Source organism: Saimiri boliviensis, chromosome 14 (genome assembly GCF_048565385.1).
Source record: "Saimiri boliviensis isolate mSaiBol1 chromosome 14, mSaiBol1.pri, whole genome shotgun sequence".
Lineage (NCBI taxonomy): Eukaryota > Metazoa > Chordata > Mammalia > Primates > Cebidae > Saimiri > Saimiri boliviensis.
The window spans coordinates 19,638,676-19,661,896 of record NC_133462.1 but is presented as its reverse complement, the minus strand read 5'-3'; the positions used below and the strand labels follow the sequence as shown (position 1 = coordinate 19,661,896).

Below are 23,221 nucleotides of genomic sequence, written 5' to 3'. Positions count from 1 at the left end.
TCACCTTCAGTCGCTGGCCGGGCGTCTGCGCACGCGCACTCCCGCGCGGACGGTGCCTCCCAGGTGTCTGCGCGGCGTGTTCCTGCAGGCCAGCGGCTACGCGCGCCTTCTCCACATCCGGGCGTTTCCGGCCTTGGACTACATTTCCCGCAGGCTCCCGGGCGGTTTTCGAACTTTGATCTCCGGTTACCCTTCCAAGTTCTCATAGTGCTTGGGTTGGGTGCGGGAAGCGATCACGGTGAGGAAGACCCGAGCTCACGGGCAACTGACAGAGCGTGCACGGCGGTAGCTCGGGCCTGTGTGTGTACGTGTGCGTGTGTGAGCTTTTGACGCCAGGACACGGCGGCGATGTGCGCGGCGAGGCGGCTGCGACAGGTGCGTGATTGTGCTCCTGTCCCTGCTCGGATGCGGAACATTTGGGTGGCTTTGATATGGGGTGTGTGACACTGTAAGGTCTGAGACCTTCCATCATACGACAGTGCTGCTGTGGTCTAGTGATGGAAGACCCTTAAGTCGCTAGTGTGTGTGTAATGGCTGGAGCTTCATTTCGGCAGTGCTGGGTTTAATGTTGAGACAGAGGGATCTTTTGATCTCCCCCTGTGCCTGTGAGGACTACTATCGACACCTATATTAAGCAGAGTCATCTTGCAATGAAGCATGGCACGCGTTGTCTTCTCAGGGCACCCTCATCCCCGGTGCTCAGCCTGGTGTTTAACATAGGGGATCCTGGTGGAGTGAGTAGCCACCTAAGTGCCAGTTTTAGACTCGATTGTTCTTGGGCTCTGCATCTCTGAGTTCCCAGCTTCCTTTCTTCTCCCACTTTATAGCCATATAGACCCCAGCTGCAGTGAAAAGGCCATCAAAAAGGGATAATCGAGTGGTGGAATAAAATCTACAAACCGAAAAATTACAGACCTGGTTTTTTTTGTTGTTGTTGTTTTGTGTGTTTTTTTTTAAAGATGGGGTTTCACCATCATGGCCAGGCTGATCTTGAACTCCTGACCTCATGTGATCCACCCACCTCGGCCTCCCAAAGTGCTTGGATTACAGGCATGAGCCACCACACCCGGCCCACAGACCTGTTTTCTGGATGAGTCGTAAGTGTCCTTTAGGCAGAGTTCTGGGAAGACGTGATGAGGAGGGGCAACTGATAAGAACTCATTGTGTCTAAAAATCTTCGGATTTTAGATTTAGGACTTTTAAGACAGTATTTGAATTAGTACTCTGAAAGGTCTGTGAAGAAAGTTTGGGTCTCTTCAGCCAGAATTCAGACCATTTCAACACTGCATTCCATGTATCATGCACATATTTCCTTTCATTATTTTTTTCTGCTCTCAAAGCAGATTTCTTGCATTGTAAAATTAGTAGATTCTTAATTCAGAAGATTGGAGAATATTTAAAAACTTAAAGTAAAGCTCTTTGAATATTTTATTCCAAATCACTTCACGTTGTTTGTGAATTAGCGCATGGATATAGGCATATAGGATTTTCATTCAAAACAGGGCTATATAACACTTCTGTTTTGAAATCAACCTGTTTCATCTAACCAAATATAGTGAACAAATTTTCATGTCACCAAATTTTGAACTCTGTCATTTTTTATGGCTGCCCTGTTTTGTTTAGATATGTAAGTTATTTCCAGTTTTTTCCCAGTTTTTTCCCATTATATGCAATGTTTTACTACATATGCCTTTCTGTACACAGATGTAACTGTATCTTTTAGGTAGCAAAATATTCAGATATTTTGCTGAGTTAAAACCTGCTGGCCGGGAGTGGTGGCTCACGCCTGTAATCCCAACACTTTGGGAGGCTGAGGTGGGCAGATCATGAGGTCAGGAGTTTGAGACCAGCCTGGCCAACAAGGTGAAACCCCATCTCTACTAAAGACACAAAAAATTAGCTGGGCGTGGTGGCAGACGCCTGTAGTCCTAGCTACTTGGAAGGTTGAGACAGGAGAATCACTTGAACCTGGGAGGTGGAGGTTGCAATGAGCCAAGATCACACCACTGCACTCCAGCCTGGGCAACAGGGCGAGACTCGTCTCAAAAAACAAAAAAACCCTGCTTACACATCTTTATCAATTGCCCTAAGCTTGCACCAATACACAACATACTATGAGAATGCCTATTCACTACCATATGGTATCATTAGTCTGTTGTTTATTTATTATTTTGAGATGGATTCTTTTTTTTTTTTTTTTTTTTTGAGACGGAGTTTCGCCCTTGTTACCCAGGCTGGAGTGCAATGGCGCGATCTCGGCTCACCGCAACCTCCGCCTCCTGGGCTCAGGCAAGTCTCCTGCCTCAGCCTCCTGAGTAGCTGGGATTACAGGCACGTGCCACCATGCCCAGCTAATTTTTTGCACTTTTAGTAGAGACGGGGTTTCACCATGTTGACCAGGATGGTCTCGATCTCTCGACCTCGTGATCCACCCGCCTCGGCCTCCCAAAGTGCTGGGATTACAGGCTTGAGCCACCGCGCCCGGCCTGAGATGGATTCTTGCTCTGTCACCAGGCTGGAGTTCAGTAGTGTGATCTCAGCTCACTGCAACCTCTGCCTCAGCCTCCTGAATAGCTGGGACTACAGGCGTGCACCACCACGCCCAGGTAATTTTTTGTATTTTAGTGGAAACAGGGTTTCACCATGTTGGCCAGGATGGTCTTGATCTTCTGACCTCATGATCCACATTCCTGAGCCTCCCAAAGTGCTGGGATTACAGGCATGAGCCAGTACACCTAGCCATCATTAGTCTTTTTTTTTTTTTTTTTTTTTGAGACGGAGTTTCGCTCTTGTTACCCAGGCTGGAGTGCAATGGCGCAATCTCGGCTCACCGCAACCTCCACCTCCTGGGTTCAGGCAATTCTCCTGCCTCAGCCTCCTGAGTAGCTGGGATTACAGGCACGTGCCACCATGCCCAGCTAATTTTTTGTATTTTTAGTAGAGACGGGGTTTCACCATGTTCACCAGGATGGTCTCGATTTCTCGACCTCGTGATCCACCCGCCTCGGCCTCCCAAAGTTCTGGGATTACAGGCTTGAGCCACCGCGCCCGGCCTTTATCATCATTAGTCTTTTAAATCCACCAATCCAGCGGAAATTTTGTTTATTTAAATGAATTACCCATGCACAGGTTTCATTCAGTGTAATAAAATATGGGCTTTAGAAACAAAAATCAGAATTGGAAGAAAACTGGTTTTGTAGTTAGAAAAATGTGATTTAAAAAATACGGATATTCAACTTATTTTGAGTGTGTATGGCTCATACCTATAATCCCAGCACTTTCAGAGGCTGAGATTGGTGGAACACTTGAGCCCAGGAGTTTGAGATCAGCCTGGGCAACATGTGAAACTGTGTATCTACTGAAAACACAAAAAATTAGCTGCATGTGGTGATGCACATGTAGTCCTAGCTCCTTGGGAGGCTGGGGTGGGAGATCATCTAAGCTCCAAGGAGGTTTAGGCTGTAGTGAGCCATGATTGTGTCACTGCACTCCATCCTGAGTGTTGAAGTGAGACCCTGTCTCAAAAAAACAACAGAAAACTCTTAAAATTGAGGGAAAGACCCGAAAACCTGATAGAAAAAAATGGGTAAAAGAAATGAACACATGAAATCACACACACACACAGAGAGAGAGAGAGAGAGAGAGAGAGAGAGAGCGCACAAATCTTAAAATTATCCCTTGCTGACCTTAAAAAGAAATAAACCCTTGGCTGGGTGCGGTGGCTCAAGCCTGTAATCCCAGCACTTTGGGAGGCCGAGGCAGGTGGATCACGAGGTCAAGAGATCAAGACCATCCTGGATGGAGACCATCCTTGTCAACATGGTGAAACCCTGTCTCTACTAAAAATACAAAAAATTAGCTGGGCATGGTGGAGTGTGCCTGTAATCCCAGTTACTCAGGAGGCTGAGGCAAGAGAATTGCCTGAACCCAGGAGGCGGAGGTTGCGGTGAGCCGAGATCGCGCCATTGCACTCCAGCCTGGGTAACAAGAGCGAAACTCCGTCTCAAAATAAATAAATAAATAAATAAACAAACCCATGCAACCACCATTAAAGACATAGAAACTTTCCAACATCCCAGAAGGCTCCCTCATGTCTCTTCCCAATCATTACACCTCAAAGTTAACCATTATTTTGACCACTCTAATAGAACTGTTTGGTCTAGTTTTAAACTTTATATAGATTGAATCATAGTATGTACTCTTGTGTTTGGCCTCCTTTTTTCAACATTATTTCTATAATGTTATATCTATATGTTTCTATATACAGATATATAAGATAGATATAACATCTTTCCCTCGATTTTAAGTCTTTTGAGACGCAGTCTCACTCCAATGCTTAGGTTGGAGTGCAGCGACACAATCATGGCTCACCATAGCCTCAACTTCCTTGGGCTCAGGTGATCTCCCATCTCAGCCTCCAAAGTAGCTAGGACTACAGGCGTGTCACATATGTATCTATATATAGCTATAACATTATATAGATATAACATTATATCCATGTTGCTGTACATAGTAGTAGTTTGTAATTTAACCTCTTTTTTTGTTTTGAGACAGGATGTCATTCTGTAGTCCAGGCTACAGTGCAGTGACACTATCATAGCTCACTGCCACCTTGAACTCCTGGGCTCAAGTGATCCTTCCTATCGAAATGAAACTTTTTATCTGTTAGCCAGCATTTTCTGTTCCCTATGCACCACATCCCCACCCCCAAGTCTTTGATAACCACCCTCCTACTCTCTAAATCTAAGAGTTCAACTTTTTAGATTCCACATATAAGTGAGATCATACAGTATTTATCTCTCTGTGCCTGGCTTATTTCACTTAACAGAGTATCTTCTAGGTAAACCTAGAAGGTTTACCCATGTTGTTGCAAATGACCAAATTTCAAGTTTAAGGCTGAATACTATTCCACACTGTGTGAAATACTATTCCTCCATTTAAAAAAATCCATTGATGGATGCTTAGCTTGTTTCTATATCTTAGTTATTGTGAATAATGCTTCAGTGAACATGGGAGAGCAGACATCTTTGACATACTGATGTCAATTCCTTGTGGGGTTGCTGGATCATATGGTAATTCTATCTTTTTTTTTTTTGAGGAAGCTCTACACTGTTTTCCAAAATGGCTGTACTAATTTACAGTGCCCTCAACAGTGTGCAAATGCTCCTTTTCTCTACGTCCTCACCAACACTAATCATTCATATTTGTTTATAATAGCCTGTCTAACAGGTGCATGGTGATATATCATTGTGGTTTTAATTTGCATTTCTCTGATGATTAGCAGTGTTTAGCATTTTGTATATCTTCTTTTGTGAAATGTATACAAGTCCTTTGCCCATTTTTAATAGTTATTTGTATTCTTATTGCTAAGAAGTCGGAGATCCTTTTATATTTTAGATATTAGCCCCTTATCCAATATATGATTTGCAAATGTTTTCTCCCAGTCTTTGGGTTTTCTCTTCATTCTGTTGTTTCCTTTGCTGTGCAAAGTAGGATTTTCTGTTTTCTGAATTTTAATGCTCAGTATGTATTTCTTTTACAGTCAGAAACTCTGTAAGGCTAATCCTTCCCTCCTTAAAACTGGAAGAATTATAGAAGGAGCTACGGGCACAGTGACACAGGGGGATGATGGTGAGATGTCTTTAGAAAGGACTGAAAGGACCTCAGTTCTCTCCCCTGGCCACTGAGGGCAAAGTTTCTCAAACAATACCTTGAAGTTTTGACTCTTCGTATCAGCTGAGCATTTACCTGCAATGGCTTCCTTCTTCTTTGAGCCACCTTAACACATTACTCTCTCCACATTTAGGGCTATCTCCTTTGCTTCAATGAGGAAATCACATCTAGCTTAGAGGTATAAGGTCCTGTATATAGGAAAAGAAATTGGACTTAGGCCTGTTGTGGTGATGGCAATTCAGGGAGGGGAATATATGAGGCAGAAGATAAAGTCACCTTAGGTGTCAAGAAAATGAAGCCTCAATAATAAAAACACAGTTAATTATTTCCAGTTATAGAAATGTCAGATCGGTGCTTCAGAGGCTCTCAAGAGACTCACAATGAAGGAAAATACTCTCAGCAAGCAGATTATAAATAATAAAGGAAAATATTATTAAAAATTTATTTTTTTATTTTTATAAATAGAGATGAGGTTTCACCATGTTGCCCAGACTGGTGTCGAACTCCTGGGCTCAAGCGATCTGTCCACCTTGGCCTCCCAGAGTTCTGGGATTACAGGTGTGAGCCACGGTGCCTGGCCAGGAAATTATTCTTAACTAGCAAGACTAGGCTCTGACATCACATCCTTGCAGTTACATCCCTCTAAGCAGGGTTCAGCCCCTCACTATGCACCTGGATGGTTATCCCTGGAAGTGACAGTCCTGCAAATGACAAAAAACATTCCAAATCTATTAGGTTGGTACAAAAGTAATTGCGGTTTTTGCCACTGAAAGTAAGTCCCACATGACCCTGAGGGAAGTGGGAGGTTGGGGTATACATAGCAGCTAGGCAGCACATGGAAGAAGTTTCTCTGGCATGGTTCAGCTTTGAGTCTAGCAGGAATATACTAGTTTAAAAATTAAAAATTCCAGAACTTCCTTACAATGAACTGTTAAGTGAGGTTCAGCTTTGAGTCTAGCAGGAATATACTAGTTTAAAAATTAAAAATTCCAGAACTTCCTTACAATGAACTGTTAAGTGATAAGTTAAAAAAAAAAAAGTTTTAGAATAGAAAAATATTGACAAATCCAAGACATGCTGACAGTGGCTAAAGCAGGTAACTATACAATATGTACAGCTATGCCATTTATCAAAGTTACATATGTACATACAGATACATGTATGTATACATACAGATAGAATGTCAGACATCAGCAAAAGAAAAATACCTACAGATATACTGAGTTTTTTTGGTTTTGTTTTTATTTTTGTTTGAGAACGGATCTTTCTCTGTCACCCAGGCTGGAGTGCAACTGCATGAACATGGCTCACGCAGCTTTGACCTTCTGGGCTCAACTGATCCTCCTGCCTCAGCCTCCTGTGTAGCTGGGGCCACAGGCACATGCCACCACACCTGGCTAATTTTTTTTTTTTTTTTTTTTTGTAGAGATGGGGTCATACTCTATTTCCCAGAGTGGTCTCCAACTCCATGGGCTCAAGCAATCTTCCTGCTTCGGCCTCCCAAAGTGCTGTTAATTACACGTGTGAGCCACCACACCCGGCAGAGGTATACCTTTAACATTTAACACTTAATAGGCTGTGATACTGATTTTTTGTTTTAGGTATACTTTTATAAATTTAAACTTAAGTATACTTGTTACATGTACTTCGTATTTTCTTTGCAAGAACCATCTGTTGATTTTAGGATATATGTTTAAGGCATTTTATTAAATGGAAGATTTTCAAAAAGTAGATTTAAAAAGCTTTTAGGCCAGGTGTGGTGGCTAATACCTGTAATCCCTGCACTTTGGGAGACTGAGGGCTGATCACTCCAGCCTGGGCAAAAGAGTGAGACTCTGTCTCAAAAAAAAAAAAAAAAAAAAAAACAACTTTAAGAAGTCTTTAGATTTATAGCTCAGCATATTCTTTTTTTTTTTTTTTTTAGACGGTGTTTCGCTGTTGTTACCCAGGCTGGAGTGCAATGGCACAATCTTGGCTCACCGCAATCTCTGCCTCCTGGGTTCAAGCAATTCTCCTGCCTCAGCCTCCCGAGTAGCTGGGACTACAGGCGTGCACCACTCATGCCCGGCTAATTTTTGTATTTTTAGTAGAAGCGGGGTTTCACCTTGCCGACCAAGATGGTCTCGATCTCTTGACCTCGTGATCCACCCGCCTCGGCCTCCCACAGTGCTGGGATTATAGGCGTGAGCCACCGCGCCCGGCCCTAGCTCAGCATATTCTAAATACTATGTGATGAATGATTTCTCTTATGTTAAAAAAATATTAGTTTTGATCCCACTGTGACTTTGGGTATTCTTCCCAGGGAAGAAGGGCTGAGAGGCTTAAATCTTACCTTGGATTTGCTGCTTTGTTTTATATGCCTTCTTGACAGAAGGATTTATTTCACATCTGAAACATTAGCCTTAATGCCCTGCTATCAGTAAGAGGATGCCCTTAGACCCAACACCAAGAGACTCTAATCTGTAAGGCATACACATGAATAGACGACATTCATTCATACCCAGAGCTGTTACGAATTTTGGGGAACTCCCAGGGTTATCATCTGTACTTCTCCAGAAGTCTTTGTCATGCTCTACCTTTGACTTATTTTTATTTCCCCTGCTGGATTATAAGCAATACAAAGGCAGCAATTATATCTTAATAATTTGTGCTTCCTCCAAGTATTGAAGCACAAGTTCTTGCATGTTGCCAGGCATGCCCAATGTCTTACTCCAAAATCCCACTTCTATGACACCGTCTCTTAGGAAGTAATTACAAAAATGAACAAAATAGTATTACAAGGATGCTCATTGAAGAATTCCTGATAATAATTAGTAAATAAAAATGTTTGAGAGCCAGCCGGGCGCGGTGGCTCAAGCCTCTAATCCCAGCACTTTGGGAGGCTGAGGCGGGTGGATCACGAGGTCAAGAGATTGAGACCATCCTAGTCAACATGGTGAAACCCCGTCTCTACTAAAGATACAAAACATTAGCTGGGCATGGTGGTGCGTGCCTGTAATCCCAGCTACTCAGGAGGCTGAGGCAGGAGAATTGCCTGAACCCAGGAGGCGGAGGTTGCAGTGAGCCGAGATCGCGCCATTGCACTCCAGCCTGGGTAACAAGAGCGAAACTCCGTCTCAAAAAAAAAAAAAAAGAAAAAAAAGGCCGGGCGCGGTGGCTCAAGCCTGTAATCCCAGCACTTTGGGAGGCCGAGGCGGGTGGATCACAAGGTTGAGAGATCGAGACCATCCTGGTCAACATGGTGAAACCCTGTCTCTACTAAAAGTGCAAAAAAATTAGCTGGGCATGGTGGCACGTGCCTGTAATCCCAGCTACTCAGGAGGCTGAGGCAGGAGAATTGCCTGAGCCCAGGAGGCGGAGGTTGCGGTGAGCCGAGATCGCGCCATTGCACTCCAGCCTGGGTAACAAGGGCGAAACTCCGTCTCAAAAAAAAAAAAAAAAAAAAATGTTTGAGAATAAACAGTGTGTTAAGTGTCATTTAATAGAACACATAATCCTAATGATTTTCATTCCAAATTAGTTGGCAAGTTAAGATACTCATTAGGAACGGCTTCATGAAGCAGAGGGGATACAGAATAGCAGTTGTAAAGTTGGCAAATGGTAGTCTAATAGTTAAACATTGAGGGCTTTGAAATTCAAATTCCAGTTGTGTCTCTTAGGAACTCTGTGACATTTTGCAAACTGCTTCATCAGTTTACTGGGAATGGTATCAATAATGCCCTCAGGTCTCTGAGGAGAGTTAAATGACACTATACAGGTAAAATACTTAGAACAGCATATTAGGGCTCTCTAGAGAAACAGAGCAAGCAGGGTGTGTGTGTGTGTGTGTGTGTGTGTGTGTGTACTCACACACAGAAAGATTTATTTAAGGAATTGGCTCACCATATTGTCAATGCTTGGTAATGCTTGGTACATCCAAAATCTGCAGGGCAGGCCAGCAGGCTGAAGACCCAGGGAAGAGTTCTTCGAGTCTAAAGGCAGTTTGCTAACGCAATTCCTTCTTGCTCAGGGGACATTAGTATTTGTTCTATTAAGAACTTTTGCTGATTGAATGAGCCCCACCCATTGTGTCCATTGATTTAAATATTAATCTCATCTATTGATTTAAATGTTCATCTTATCCAAAAACCACCTCCACAGAAATATCCAGAATAATGTTTGACCAAATGTCGGGATCATAGCCCAGCCAAGTTGACATAAAATTAACCATCCACCCTTGTCAACTTGGTACACATAAGCATCTCCTAAAACCATACTTCATATCTGAATGAAGACAGTAACAAGATTCTATTTCTGCTAACATAATATACCTATTCTGCATATAACCAAAAACAACTAACCTTTCCTCAGAAGAGGATGTGAAGTCTGGGTGATGTTAATGCTTCTTGATAACCCATAACTTAAAAACTGTTTTGGCCGGGCTCGGTGGCTCAAGCCTGTAATCCCACCACTTTGGGAGGCCGAGGCGGGTGGATCACGAGGTCAAGAGATCGAGACCATCCTGGTCAACATGGTGAAACCCCATCTCTACTAAAAATACAAAAAATTAGCTGGGCATGGTGGCGTGTGCCTGTAATCCCAGCTACTCAGGAGGCTGAGGCAGGAGAATTGCCTGACCCCAGGAGGCGGAGGTTGCGGTGAGCCGAGATCGCGCCATTGCACTCCAGCCTGGGTAACAAGAGCGAAACTCCATCTCAAAAAAAAAAAAAAAAAAACTGTTTTAAAGTTAACAATATTTAAATACCCTAAAATAAAGTCAATACATCTTACATGATAAAGATATGAAAAGGATGAAAACAAAGCTTTGTTGTACACAGATTCATTACAAAATAGGGAAGACACATTCAGGACAATTACAGTTTTTGTTTCTGTAACTGCTCACGTGGTTATAGCTGGTATTCATACCTACCTTCTTCCATTATCTATTATGTATTCCTTTTGCCCTCAGCAAGCTCCTCAGCTGGTTGTGGTTCATTACCTCGTGTGGTGACCCAAACCTTCATTTTCGAAGGGTCTGGAGAGTAGTTTTGGCAGAAGCATTTTGTGTAAGGAAGACAAATTAATATCTAAAGTGCGCATTCCAGTAAGAAAAAATACTGCTTCTTCCTTGATGGAAGCAATCCATGTATCAACCCACTACCAGGGAATGGTACCATAATGGGGAACCAGTGTTGGTCTTGGCTGCTGGCAAACTGGGCACTCAGCAGTGTCTGTAGCCAGTTTGGCTTTGGTAAGCGGAAGTCCATGTTGCTGAGCCCATGCATAACTTCCATCACTGCTGTCATGACCACTTTGTTCATGAGCCAATGGGTGATGACAAGGGTGGCTGGGGAAAGAGGCTGACTGATATCCACAGAATGGGTCATCCTATGCACCCGATTATTAAAAATCCTCCTCTGCTGAGATAACCCTTTGGTAAGTATTCACATAGGGCACAAATATATTTTTTACCTGTTCGGAGAGGTCCATATCTCTTTCTGAGAATTCCTTGTTACTAGTTTCTGGGTTTTTTGTTTTGTTTTGTTTGAGACAGAGTCTTACTCTGTCCCCCATGCTGGAATGCAGTGGCACCATCTCAGCTCACCACAACCTCCGCCTCCTGTGTTCAAACAATTATCCTTCCTCAGCCTCCCTAGTAGCTGGGACAACAGGCGTATGCCACCACACGTGGCTAATTTATTTTTAATAGAGATGGGGTTTCACCATGTTGGCCAGGCTGGTCTCAAACTCCTGACCTCAGGTGATCTGCCTGCCTTGACCTCCCAAAGTACTGGGATTACAGGTGTGAGCCACTGCACCTGGCCATCATCAGTTTGTAAATAATGTTCCTTCTAAGTCCCTGACCATCCAGTCAGACCACTGGCTACAGTGCATGAGGTGGTATATAATGTCACATCTGGCTATTTCTACTTCTAGGAAAAATGAACAACCAGATGCAGTGCTCAAAGTTCCAACCACTGGGAGAATTTCTCTTCACCACTGTCCTTCAGGGATGTCCCAGAACAGGATTGTAGTGCTGTCCAGGTGGTGTCTGCCTATCACACAAAACCATCTGTAAACCAGGCCTAAGTGTTTTCTAACTCTAATGGAAATCCCCATGAGGCCACGAGTGCAGGCTAGGAGAGTACTGTAGCACGAGGGGGAACCATGGGCTTTGGGCCACTTCTTCCCATAATACGTGCCTTCAGGGCCTGCTTAGGCCTGATCACATATATCCCACTTACATTTGATGATGGAAATACTACTGTGTACACCACCCAATTTAATGATGTGGTGGGTCACATAACACCCCTTTCATGATGGGTAGTACAGGTTGCAGGGTAACTTGGTGGCCCATGATTAAATGTTCAGTCTCTATTAAGGTCCCATAGCAGTCAAAACTGCCTTGAAAGAGTTGTTTTCTAAAAATGAAGACAGGGCTTTGCTCTAAAATCCTAAGGGCCTGCACTGTGATTCCTTTGTTGGGCCCTGCCAAAGACTCCAAACAGCATCCCTCTCTGCCACTGACACTTGACGCACCATTAGATTTGTTGGATCATGTGGCCCAAGTGGCATAGCAGCTTGCACAGCAGCCTGGACCTGTTGGGCAATTTTCTTTTGTTCTGAGATCCACTGTAAACTAACAGCTTTTTGGATCACTTGGTAAATGGCCAGCAGAATAGCACATCCAAGTGAGGAATGTATTGCCTCCAAAATCCAAAGAGGCCCCCTATGCATTGTGCCCCTTTCTGACTGTAGAATTTATCCTCCATCTTAGAAGAGATATCTCACCATGCTCCACACCACTGGACCCCTGGGAATTTCAGTGCGGTAGGAAGCCCCTGATTTCTTGTTGGATTTCTTTCCATCCTCTGACATGCAGTGTCTTATCGATAAATCTAGAGTACTTGCTACTTCTTATTCACTAGGTTGAATCAGTGTAATGGCATCAATATAATGGATCAGTACAGTATCTTTGGTTTGTTTGTTTTTTGAGACAGAGTCTCGCTTTGTCACCCAGGCTGGAGTGCAGTGGCATGATCTGAGCTCACTGCAACCTCCACCTCCCAGGTTCAAGCAATTCTCCTGCCTCAGCCTCCTGAGTAGCTGGGATTATAGGTACATGCCACCATGCCCAGCTAATTTTTGTATTTTTAGTAGAGACGGGGTTTCACCATGTTGGCCAGGCTGGTCTTGAACTCCTGACCTCAGATAATTCACCCACGTTGGCCTGCCGAAGTGCTGGAATTACAGGCATGAGATACTGCGCTGGGCCCAGTAGTAGTAGAAGGAAACAGCAATCAAGATCCCTGTGAACTAAATTATGACATATGGCTGGAGAGCTGATATACCCCTGAGGTAGCACAGTGAAGGTATATTACTGTCCTTAACAATTAAAAGCAAGCTACTTATGGTGGTTTTAAATAACAAGGATGGAGAAAAAAGCATTTGCCAGCTCCGTAGCTGCACACCACATAGCAGAGGATGTGTTAATGTCCTGAAGCTAGAAAACCACATTTGGGGGCCTGGTGCGGTGGCTCACGCCTGTAATCCCAGCACTTTGGGAGGCCAAGGTAAGTGGATCATGAAGTCAGGAGTTCAAGATCAGCCTGGCCAACATGGTGAAACCCCATCTCTACTAAAAATACAAAAATTAGCCAGGCCTGTAATCCCAGCTACTCGGGAGGCTGAGGCAGAGAATTGCTTCATCCCAGTAGGTGGAGTTTGCAGTGAGCTGAGATCGTACCACTGCACTCCAGCCTAGGTGACAGAGCGAGACTGCATGTCAAAAAAAAAAAAAAACCAGAAAATAAACCACAGCTGCTACAGCAGCTACAACTGGAGGCACCACCTGGTTAAGCTTATGATAATACAGTATCATTCTTCAAGACCCATTTGTCTTCTGCAGAGCCAAATAAGCAAGTTGAATGGGGATAGGGTGGCCCCACCCCCTGTATATTTTTCTTAGTGGTGGTACTAATCTCTGCAATCCCTCCAAGAATGAGGTATTGCTTTTGATTTACTATTTTTGCAGGTGGAGACAGTTTTAGTAGCTCCACCTGTCCTCTCCCACCATAACAGCCCTCAGTCCACAGGACAGATAATCAATGTGGGGATTCTGCCAGTTACTAAGTAGATCTAGTCCAAATTATGTTTATGGTACTGAGGATACAACCACAGAATGCTTCTGGGACTTGCTGTGCCCACTGTGAAACAGACCTGAGCTAAAACTCCATTCATTACCTAGCTGCCATAAGCCCCTACTCTGACTGGTAGATGACAGTGATGTTTTGAATCTCCTGGAATTAAGGTCAGTTCAGAGCCAGTGTCTAATTTAAAACAATTTAATAAATATGAAACAATAATTTATTGTGATAAAATGCAAAACGGCCATGAAAGAACATTTCAAAGAAAATACCTCTTTAGGGTAACTATCTTGGAAGATAGTTGATAATCCTTTGGTGGAAGTTAAATAGTTGGGAAGTCTACTAAAGTGTTAATTGATTTGTGTAAGTGGAAGACTTCTAGGTCAAGTGAACAAAAGCATAACTTGATTAATAAAGACAAAGTCAGTGTCCCTCAGTGAATACCCAGACTTGAGCCAGTGAAGAGGCCCAGAAGCCCTTGAACAAAGGGGAGGCCAGGTCACCTTGAGGAAGACCACCAGTATACTTCCAGAAATTGATACTGTTAATCTTTCTCCCAGTCTTCCAAAAGGGACCTATGGCTTTTATTAGAGTGACTGTGCAGAGACCAACACTGAGTTCCCAGTATGGCACCATTCTATGGTGGCATGTTGGTTACACTGGATTGCTTTTTTCTCACTGAAATAGACACTGGATATGGATATGCCTTCTTTACACAAAGTGCTGCCACCAAACTAACCTGAAAAGTAATCCCTGTAAGGTCTGATTATTTATTTTCCCCAATACACAGTATCTATGGAGCCCAGATACCTGCATTCTCTTATGTAGTTACTACATGCACATAACCTCGAAGTCTTTCATTCACACTTTAACTCACAAGTCCCATTCAAACACACAAAATCTCACACGATCTCCAACTCAATCGTAATCCTTTAAAACATACGCATCAATCTCAAAGCCACAATAATCTAATCACGTACCCCATCACTGTCATACAATCATCCAGAGACTCGAGCATATTCACAAACCACATTCACATACAGTCATCCCTCAGTGTCCCTCCAGGACCGCTCCCTACCAAAATCCACAGATGCTCAAGTCCCTTATATAAAATGGCATAGTATTTGCATATAATCTATGGAAATCCTCCCGTATTCTTTAAACCTTCTCTAAATTACTTATAATACATAATAACCATGTAAATACGATGTAAATAGTTTTTATATTCTATTGTTTTAGGGCATGATAACAAGAAAAAAAAGTCTGTACAAGTTCAGTACCGATCCAAACATCAATTTCTTTTCCCAGGTATTTTCGACTGAAGGTTGGTTGAATCCACAATGCAGGACCTATGGATAGGGAGGGCCAACTGTACATCATATATTTCACTCACTTTCTCAGTGACAGTTTCAAGTGCAAATCATCTCACATACATGAATAAGAATCAGACACAAGCAGAATCACTTGTTCTCAAACAAGCACCATTTTCTCATATTACACTTGGTGACGGAGTTACTGGTCTCTCAGCAAGGTTAAAAATCCTTACCAATGATCTGTCCTTTCTGGGAGATGACATGTACCAGCTTCCACTCCTCTTAGTCAGCTCTGGACTCAACACACAAACACAGAGTCACCTCACACCACTCCTATGAACATAGCCAAGGTTCAGGACACCCTGCTCCAGAGATCTGTCATGCATCCATCTCAGCCTCTCCTGGTCCCAACTAGCTTCTTCCCTTCTCAGGGACCGCCACAGTCACACTAGTCCTCTAATCATGGGTGCACCCAGCGCAAAACGCCTCACAGCATGTCACACGGTCCCTGTGCACGTGGCTGCGCTCCCGCAAACATGGTAATCACACGCGTCCAGACGGCCTTTCACACTTAAGCCACATCACGTATTACCCCACAGGGGCCACTGAGGGAGTGGCGGTGTGCTTGCCGCATGAACCCACGCGAACATACTGCACACCCATTCTCAAAAGGGCTCAAAACCGTTTCACGACCCGGCGCGGCTCACGCCTGTCATCCAACACTTTGGCGGTCGAGCCGGGAGGATCGCCTGAGCCCAGGAGTTCGAGACCACCCTGGGCAACACATCGAGACTGTTGTCATTACCAAAAAAACAAAAATAAATCGTCTTGGCCAGGCCCGGTGGCTCACGCCTGTAATCCCAACACTTTGAGAGGTGGATGCGGGAGGATGGCTTGAGCCCAGGAGGCGGAGACTGCAGTGAGCTAGGATCTCGCCACCGCACTAGGCCCAGGCAACAGAGCAAGACCCTGTCTCAAACATTAAAAAAAAAATTTTTTTTAAATCGTTTCACATACAAATCTCACGCGCTACACCCTCATAATCGGTTTCACATCCACCTTCTCCGGACTCCCCTTAGGACAAGTCTCGCAACAAAACACCTCTCACCACAACTCCACAAAGGGAGGCCGGGGTCGTCTGCGCCTGTCAAAAATTATCTTCAGCCACAGTCCGCGGCGGCTGCCTTGAGGGAGTCAGGGCAGCCGCCGTGCCTGTTCCGAAATCCGTCCTCGGCTGGACTCGAAGTCCGGAATCCGGAAACGAACCCTAACAAGTGGGCGTCACTCCAGCCTTCGGTGAAATTGCGCAAGTGCAGCCCGGAGCCGGGCCTAACGCTCCCTCTCCAGCCCAGGCGCTCTTCCCTGAGACTGCATTTCCCAGAAGACACCGCTGCCCATAGCTACTTCCGGTAGGAACCTCAGCGGGATGGTCTAGGGTTAAGAGGCACGTAAAGACGTCCTGGGCCAGTGGAGAAGGCAGAAGTGTTTGTATGGTCTCGCCGGGAATCCGAATCAGAACTTGGACCAGACCCCTCCCTGAGGATGCTGAAGGTGAGAAATCCTGGCTAGCCAGTGTCGTGGAAGAGAAATGTCTATAGTTTTAGGCCTCTGAGTGGGGGATCACCCCTTATGTGGGTGTGTTGTGAGTACATTAGGAAGTCGGGTTTATCTTTGGGCTAATCGTGTGTTAGTGGTATGACAGCGACAGTGGGTGTGCTTTTGTGACAGCGTGATTATGTGTCTGATCATTTGTGTGAATGGGGTTTGTAGGGACTGTGACCGTGATTATGAGTGGCTATTTGTGTTAAATCCCATTTATATGAAAGAAAAAGCACATTTACACAAACTGTTATCCTCGGGCTCACACGATCAGGCAGATAGCTATCACTCCTCTCAAGTCAATTCTGGTCTGTCACACACAATTAGACACACACGCAGTCACCTAACCCAGCTCCTCTGTACACATCTAAGGCTCAGGACGCCCTGCTGTAGAGCATCATTCATCCATCTCAGCCCCTCCTGACTACTTGTGGAGTCACCTGTAGGTATACACACACACACACCACAAGCTAAAATCACATTGCCACCCTGCATTTATCATCACAGCCTCATAAATACACCACATATGTAGTATGCTTATGTACATATGTGTTTATTTTTTCTAAGATTAGGCCACAATGCACATTGTTCTGCAACTTTTTATTTATTTATTTGCGACAGAGTTTCACTCTGTCACCCAGGCTAGAGTGCAGTGGCGCGATTTCGGCTCCCTGCAACCTCTGCCTTCTGGTTTCAAGCAATTCTCCTTCCTCAGCCTGCTGAGTAGCTGGGATTACAAGCGCCCGCCACCATGCTTCGCTAAATTTTGTATTTCATCGTGTTGGCCAGGCTGAACTGGAACTCCTGATCTCATGATCCGCCCGCCTCATAAATACACATATGTCGTGTATTTATGAGGCTGTGATGATAAATGCAGGGTGGCAATGTGATTTTAGTTTGTGGGGTGTGTGTGTGTGTGTGTGTGTGTGTGTGTGTGTGTGTATACCTGCAGGTGACTCCACAAGTAGTCAGGAGGGGCTGAGATGGATGAATGATGCTCTACAGCAGGGCGTCCTGAGCCTTAGATTTGTACAGAGGAGCTGGGTGAGGTGACTGCATGTGTGTCTCATGATCCGCCCGCCTCAGCCTCCCAAAGTGCTGGGATCACAGGCGTGAGCCACCGCGCCTGGTCTGTGCAGCTTCTTACTAAAAGATATTTATTGTGGGGAACACTCCCGTGTGAGACCCCTAAAAGGCGTGAGTCTCACTATACGGTGAATTTGATCCCAAACACAGTTTCCTACTGGAGGCAGTCGAGCTATCCGGAAATATAGGAACTGAAAGATGAATGATCAGTTTCTAATATCAACCACAATATCATTTTGGGCCTAAAACTGTGCGTTGCTGCTAGACCGAGTAACCCCCTACCAGCAACCGGTTCCTGCTTTTAACCTTTTTATGACTTTAAGAATAAGTTTTAACCTTTATTTACCAGACTGCCTTGTACCCTAGATAATGGTTTAACTGTCGATATTTGCAAAGAAAAATGCCACTATAAGGGATGACTTTGATTCCTGACTCAGAGATTCCTGAATGGGGAAGTTGAGTTAAGTTGAGTCAGGAGTAGACAAAGGAGAATCCAATTAAAAGATATTCTGATGAGCAGTTCTAAAATAAGGTCAAACCAGAGATACCTGCAGCCAGGAGGAATAATGTTTGGATATAAACAAGCTTTGAATAATGTTTGGATATAAACAAGCCTTGTGAATAATGTTTGGATATAAACAAGCTTTGTGAATAATGTTTGGATGCAAACAAACTTTGTGATTGTAGAAAATTTTGTTACTTTTTACAACCATTGATCGCATATCTGACTTCTCTATTGTATAGGCCATGTGAGGCATACATTTACATTCCTCTTACTATGACGTAAACCAAAGCCAAGAAAGTGTATTTATTCCTGGCCTTTGAAAAATCAAATTTGCTGTTTAGGCACAGCCTATCAGCCCTCCAGACGCCTCGCTTTCTCTCTCTCTGTCTTTATTAATTTTCCAGGTGCACTCCCTCTTCCAGGTATTGGGACCCTCTTGCAGGTCGAGAGACCCCCGGGCAGACATGCCTACCCGTCCCGAACGGTCCACGACAATTTATGTCCTTTTGTCTGTATTCAAAGACAAACAATATTTCCCAGGATGTTTGCAGGTGTGATTCTTCTTTAATTCTTACAGCACTGTGCTTCAAACTAAAGACTCAAGAATATATTTTGGTCTGGAAAATTTTGCTCTATTTATTTATTCTCTTCCATCTGTGTTGTTTTAACCTCTACTTTTGAAATTCCTGTTATACATACATTGGGTCTTTTGGGTCTGTTTTCTATCTTCCTAGTCTTTTCACATAATATCCATTTCCTTTTCTTTCTCCTCTTAATTCAGTGAAAATCTGCTCAGGGCATTTCTCAGCACCCTGGTCCTGACTTCCATTTCATCGTAGTATTGGGACACTAAGCTGGCCTAACTATCCCTTCTGCTGAAGAGCCTGGTCCTTGCTTTTCGTGAGTCTATCCTGCTATAGCTGCGTTTCCTTATGGTTTTGAGTAAAGCTAGGATTTGTTCAGATTCCCTCTAATCATGTATGTATGTGTGTATCAGATCTGGGAATAGGAGATATGAAGGGGGAAGAAAAATGTCATTCTGAATTAACATTTTGGGAGCTTAGAGGCAATAATCTTCTGTCTTTTCTTTTGCTCCCCTCTCCCCCAGCAACACCTTTGGATTGAGTTTCTTCCAGAGGGAACCAAGAAGAGGATTAATTAATACATTCAATTGTAAAATAAGCCATGGCCCATGTAAGTTGGTTTTTTCTTGATCCTAATTCAAATAGTTTGTGTGTGTGTGTGTGTGTGTGTGTGTGTGTGTGTGTGTGTGTCTGTGTGTGTCTATGTGTGTGTGTGTAGGGCATGTGACTACTTGCATTTATTTATTTATTTATTTATTTGAGACATAGCCCCACTCTGTCTCCTAGGTGGGAAGGTTGGAGTGCAGTGGTGCAATCTTGGCTCACTGCAGCCCCTACCTCCCAGGTTCAAGTGATTTTTCCATTTCAGCCTACCAAGTAGCTGAGACTACAGGCACATGCCACCATGCCCAGCTAATTTTTGTACTTTTAGTAGAGTTTCACTAGGCTGGTCTCAAACTCCTGCCTCAAGTGATCCGCCCATCTCAGCCTCCCAAAGTGGTGGGATTACAGGCATAAGCCACGCGCCCGGTCTGGGTTCTTTATTCTGACATTGTTTCTTATCTGAGAATTATACAATAACTTACTATTGAGTAAGTGATGGTGCCAGAATTTCAGGCCCTTCATTTTTTGCTCCTCTCCACTCCAACCCATTTTCATATACTTGTTAAATAAATCATTCTTCATCTCCCTTATGTGCAACCTATTAACAGAAACAAGTAGAGAATACAAATAATATTCTTTTAGGCCGGGCGCGGTGGCTCAAGCCTGTAATCCCAGCACTTTGGGAGGCCGAGGCGGGTGGATCACGAGGTCGAGAGATCGAGACCATCCTGGTCAACATGGTGAAACCCCGTCTCTACTAAAAATACAAAAAACTAGCTGGGCATGGTGGCGCGTGCCTGTAATCCCAGCTACTTAGGAGGCTGAGGCAGACTTGCCTGAGCCCAGGAGGCGGAGGTTGCGGTGAGCCGAGATTGCGCCATTGCACTCCAGCCTGGGTAACAAGAGCGAAACTCCGTCTAAAAAAAAAAAAAAAAAAATTCTTTTAAAGTCAGACATGGTGGCTCACACCTGTAATCCCAATGCTTTGAGAGGCAGAGGCAGCCAGATCATCGAGGCAGGCAGATCACCTGAGGTCGGGAGTTTGAGACCAGCCCGACCAACATGGAGGAACCTTGTCTCTACTAAAAATACAAAATTATCCAGGTGATGGGCACCTGTAGTCCCAGCTACTTGGGAGGCTGAGGCAGGAGAATCACTGGAACCTGTCAGGCACAGGTTCCAGTGAGCCAGGATCGTGCCATTGCACTCCAGCCTGGGCAACAAGATCAAGACTCTGTCTTAAAAAAAAAAAAATTGGCCAGGCGCGGTGACTCAAGCCTGTAATCCCAGCACTTTGGGAGGCCGAGGCGGGTGGATCACGAGGTCAAGAGATCGAGACCATCCTGGTCAACATGATGAAACCCCGTCTCTACTAAAGTGCAAAAAATTAGCTGGGCATGGTGGTGCGTGCCTGTAATCCCAGCTACTCCGGAGGCTGAGACAGGAGAATTGCCTGAACCCAGGAGGCGGAGGTTGCGGTGAGCCGAGATCGCGCCATTGCACTCCAGCCTGGGTAACAAGAGCGAAACTCCGTCTCAAAAAAAAAAAAAAAAAAAAATTAGTGTTTCTCTTGTCAGAACTTGATTTGATAAGGTGATTTAACAAATATTTATTGAGTACCTACTATGCGACAGGCCATTCTTCTGGGTAACTAAGAATAAATCAGTGGGAAAAAAAATCACATATATGCAAATCTTCCCTTCTGAAGTTTAACTGGTAGTGAGAGATAGAAAATAACTTATGTATTGTAAGACTTAAGACACACACCCAGATTTATGCAGAGAGAGTAAGCAAGACAGAATTAACAAAATAATTGCATGATGAAAGCCAGGCACAGTGGCTCATGTCAGTAATTCCAACACTTGGGGAGGTTGAGGCAGGAGAATCACTTGAGCCCAGGAGTTTCAGAATAGTCTAGGCAACATAATAAAACCCGATCTCTACAAAAAAATTTTTTTATTAATCGGCTGGGTGTGGTTGTGTGCACCTATAGTTCTAGCTACTCGGGAGGCTGAGGCTGAGGTGGGAGAATCACTTGAAACCAGGAGATTGAGGCTGCAGTGAGCTATGATCACACCACTGCACCCCAGCCTGAGTGACAGAGAAAGACCCCGTTTCAAAAAAAAAAAAAAATGTACATGATAAAATTAAGACCAGAGAAAAAAGAAAACAGACTAAATAAGATTGAGGCCACATCACAGAACTACACATGGCCCAAGGACATTATATACTTTTAAAGTATAAATCTCAAAATGAAGATACAATAGTTCTGAATACATGTGTATTGAATATCATAGCAGTACCTCTCCTAAAGCAAATTTTAAAGCAGTTAGAAGAAATAGACACTTGCCAGCAGTAGGAGACATTAATTCACTCTTCTCAGTCTAAATCAGGCCAAGTAGACTAAATTTAATAAGGGAATAGAAGTATTAATCCACATACTCTATCTGGTCTACATTATTGATGCATTTATGTTAAATTTGGTATCCTGATACTTGTTAATATTCATTCTTCTTTCAAGTGGCTATGGAACATTCAGTAAAAAATGACATCAACCAAAACCACAAATGTATTTTCCATTTCAACCCTGCAATCCTTAACTCCTGGTACTTTTTCTTATAGATATACCTATATTTGTATGAAATGATAAATCCACAAGGGCATTCATTGCACTATTGTTTGTAATAGCCAAAGACTAGAAATAATGAATTTATAGGTTTAATTGATAAACTATAAGTATTAATATAAATAGTTGAATTATATATACTTATGTAAAAATGAAGAAGCTGTTCACCACAGATATGGCAAGATCCTTTGTAATTAATAAGTGAAAAATATCAGTACAAAACTGAGTATTTTATAGTGTGTTATTGTTTGTATAAGAGGCTGAAAAATTATATGTCTATATATAAGTTGTTTATCCATGGGGGCAAGAGATGGGAGACAAGATGGAAAGGAGAGAAATGAGACAAGACATATGAATGTTTACCTTTTTAGTTCTTAACCATTTAAGAAAGGAAAATAAAATATAAAAATATGCCAGGTGCAGTGGCTCATGCCTGTAATTCCAACACTTTGAGAGGTCACAGCAAGAGGATTACTTGAAACCAGGAATTTGAGACCAGCCTGGGCAACAAAGACCCCATCAGTACAAAAAAAAATTAGCTGGGCATGGTGACATGTGCCTGTAGTCCCAGCTACTTGGGACACTGAGGCAGGAGAGTTGATTGTGCCTAGGAGTTTAAGGTTGCAGTAAGCTATGATCTTGCCACTGAACTCCAGCTTGGGTGACAAAGTGAGATGCTCCCCCATCCCTACCCCCAAAAAGAAAAATAAAATGTAAAATTACAAATCTGTTATCAAAGTTTATCATTTTCTCTAGCCATTTTTAGCTACTTAGATTCAGTGATGGAGTAGGAAGAGAGATGGATTTATCAAGGATTCAGGCTTTGTCAAGCAAGTGTGAAATGAGAGGGTTAAGGGAGTTCATGTTGGGAGTGATTGAGCATGGAATTTAAGTCGGGTAAGAAGAGAAGAAGTATGGAGTGGGGTAAGTGCTAACGTGAAGGTGATCAGAGAAGGATACTTCATGTTTTGGAGGTGATGCAGTTATTGCTAATCACAAGGTCTAGAGTAATAACATGGGGAGTGAGTGAAGTAGAATGGAAGATAAGCTCATAGAAAAGTAGAAGAGGTTAAGGAATTGGGGCCATGATATTAGAAGAACTCAGT

At 43.6% G+C, this 23,221-nt stretch overlaps 2 protein-coding genes across 13 annotated transcripts in view; one reads left to right on the top strand and one right to left on the bottom strand.

Annotated features, from left to right (window-relative positions):
• ZNF567 (zinc finger protein 567) overlaps positions 1–16,347 on the bottom strand; it is a 54,222-nt gene extending 37,875 nt beyond the window's left edge. For 7 of the 9 annotated variants that reach the window (XM_074386484.1, XM_074386482.1, XM_074386485.1 and 4 more), the window contains exon 1: positions 5–2,209. The gene's annotated coding sequence lies outside the window, so the exon portion shown is untranslated. Of the gene's footprint in view, positions 1–4; positions 2,210–5,748; positions 8,761–16,220 lie in introns of those variants that run through there. The other 2 variants (XM_074386483.1, XM_074386486.1) reach the window with 2 other exon arrangements.
• A 93-nt stretch (positions 16,348–16,440) lies between these two features.
• Positions 16,441–23,221, top strand: part of ZNF461 (zinc finger protein 461) — a 33,192-nt gene continuing 26,411 nt past the window's right edge. The window contains exons 1-2 of one of the 4 annotated variants that reach the window (XM_003937403.4): positions 16,441–16,663; positions 19,411–19,496. In XM_003937403.4, the coding sequence (XP_003937452.1) occupies positions 19,488–19,496 (9 nt within the window). In that variant the 5' untranslated portion in view covers positions 16,441–16,663; positions 19,411–19,487. Of the gene's footprint in view, positions 19,497–23,221 lie in introns of all 4 variants that reach the window. The other 3 variants (XM_074386504.1, XM_074386503.1, XM_074386502.1) reach the window with 3 other exon arrangements.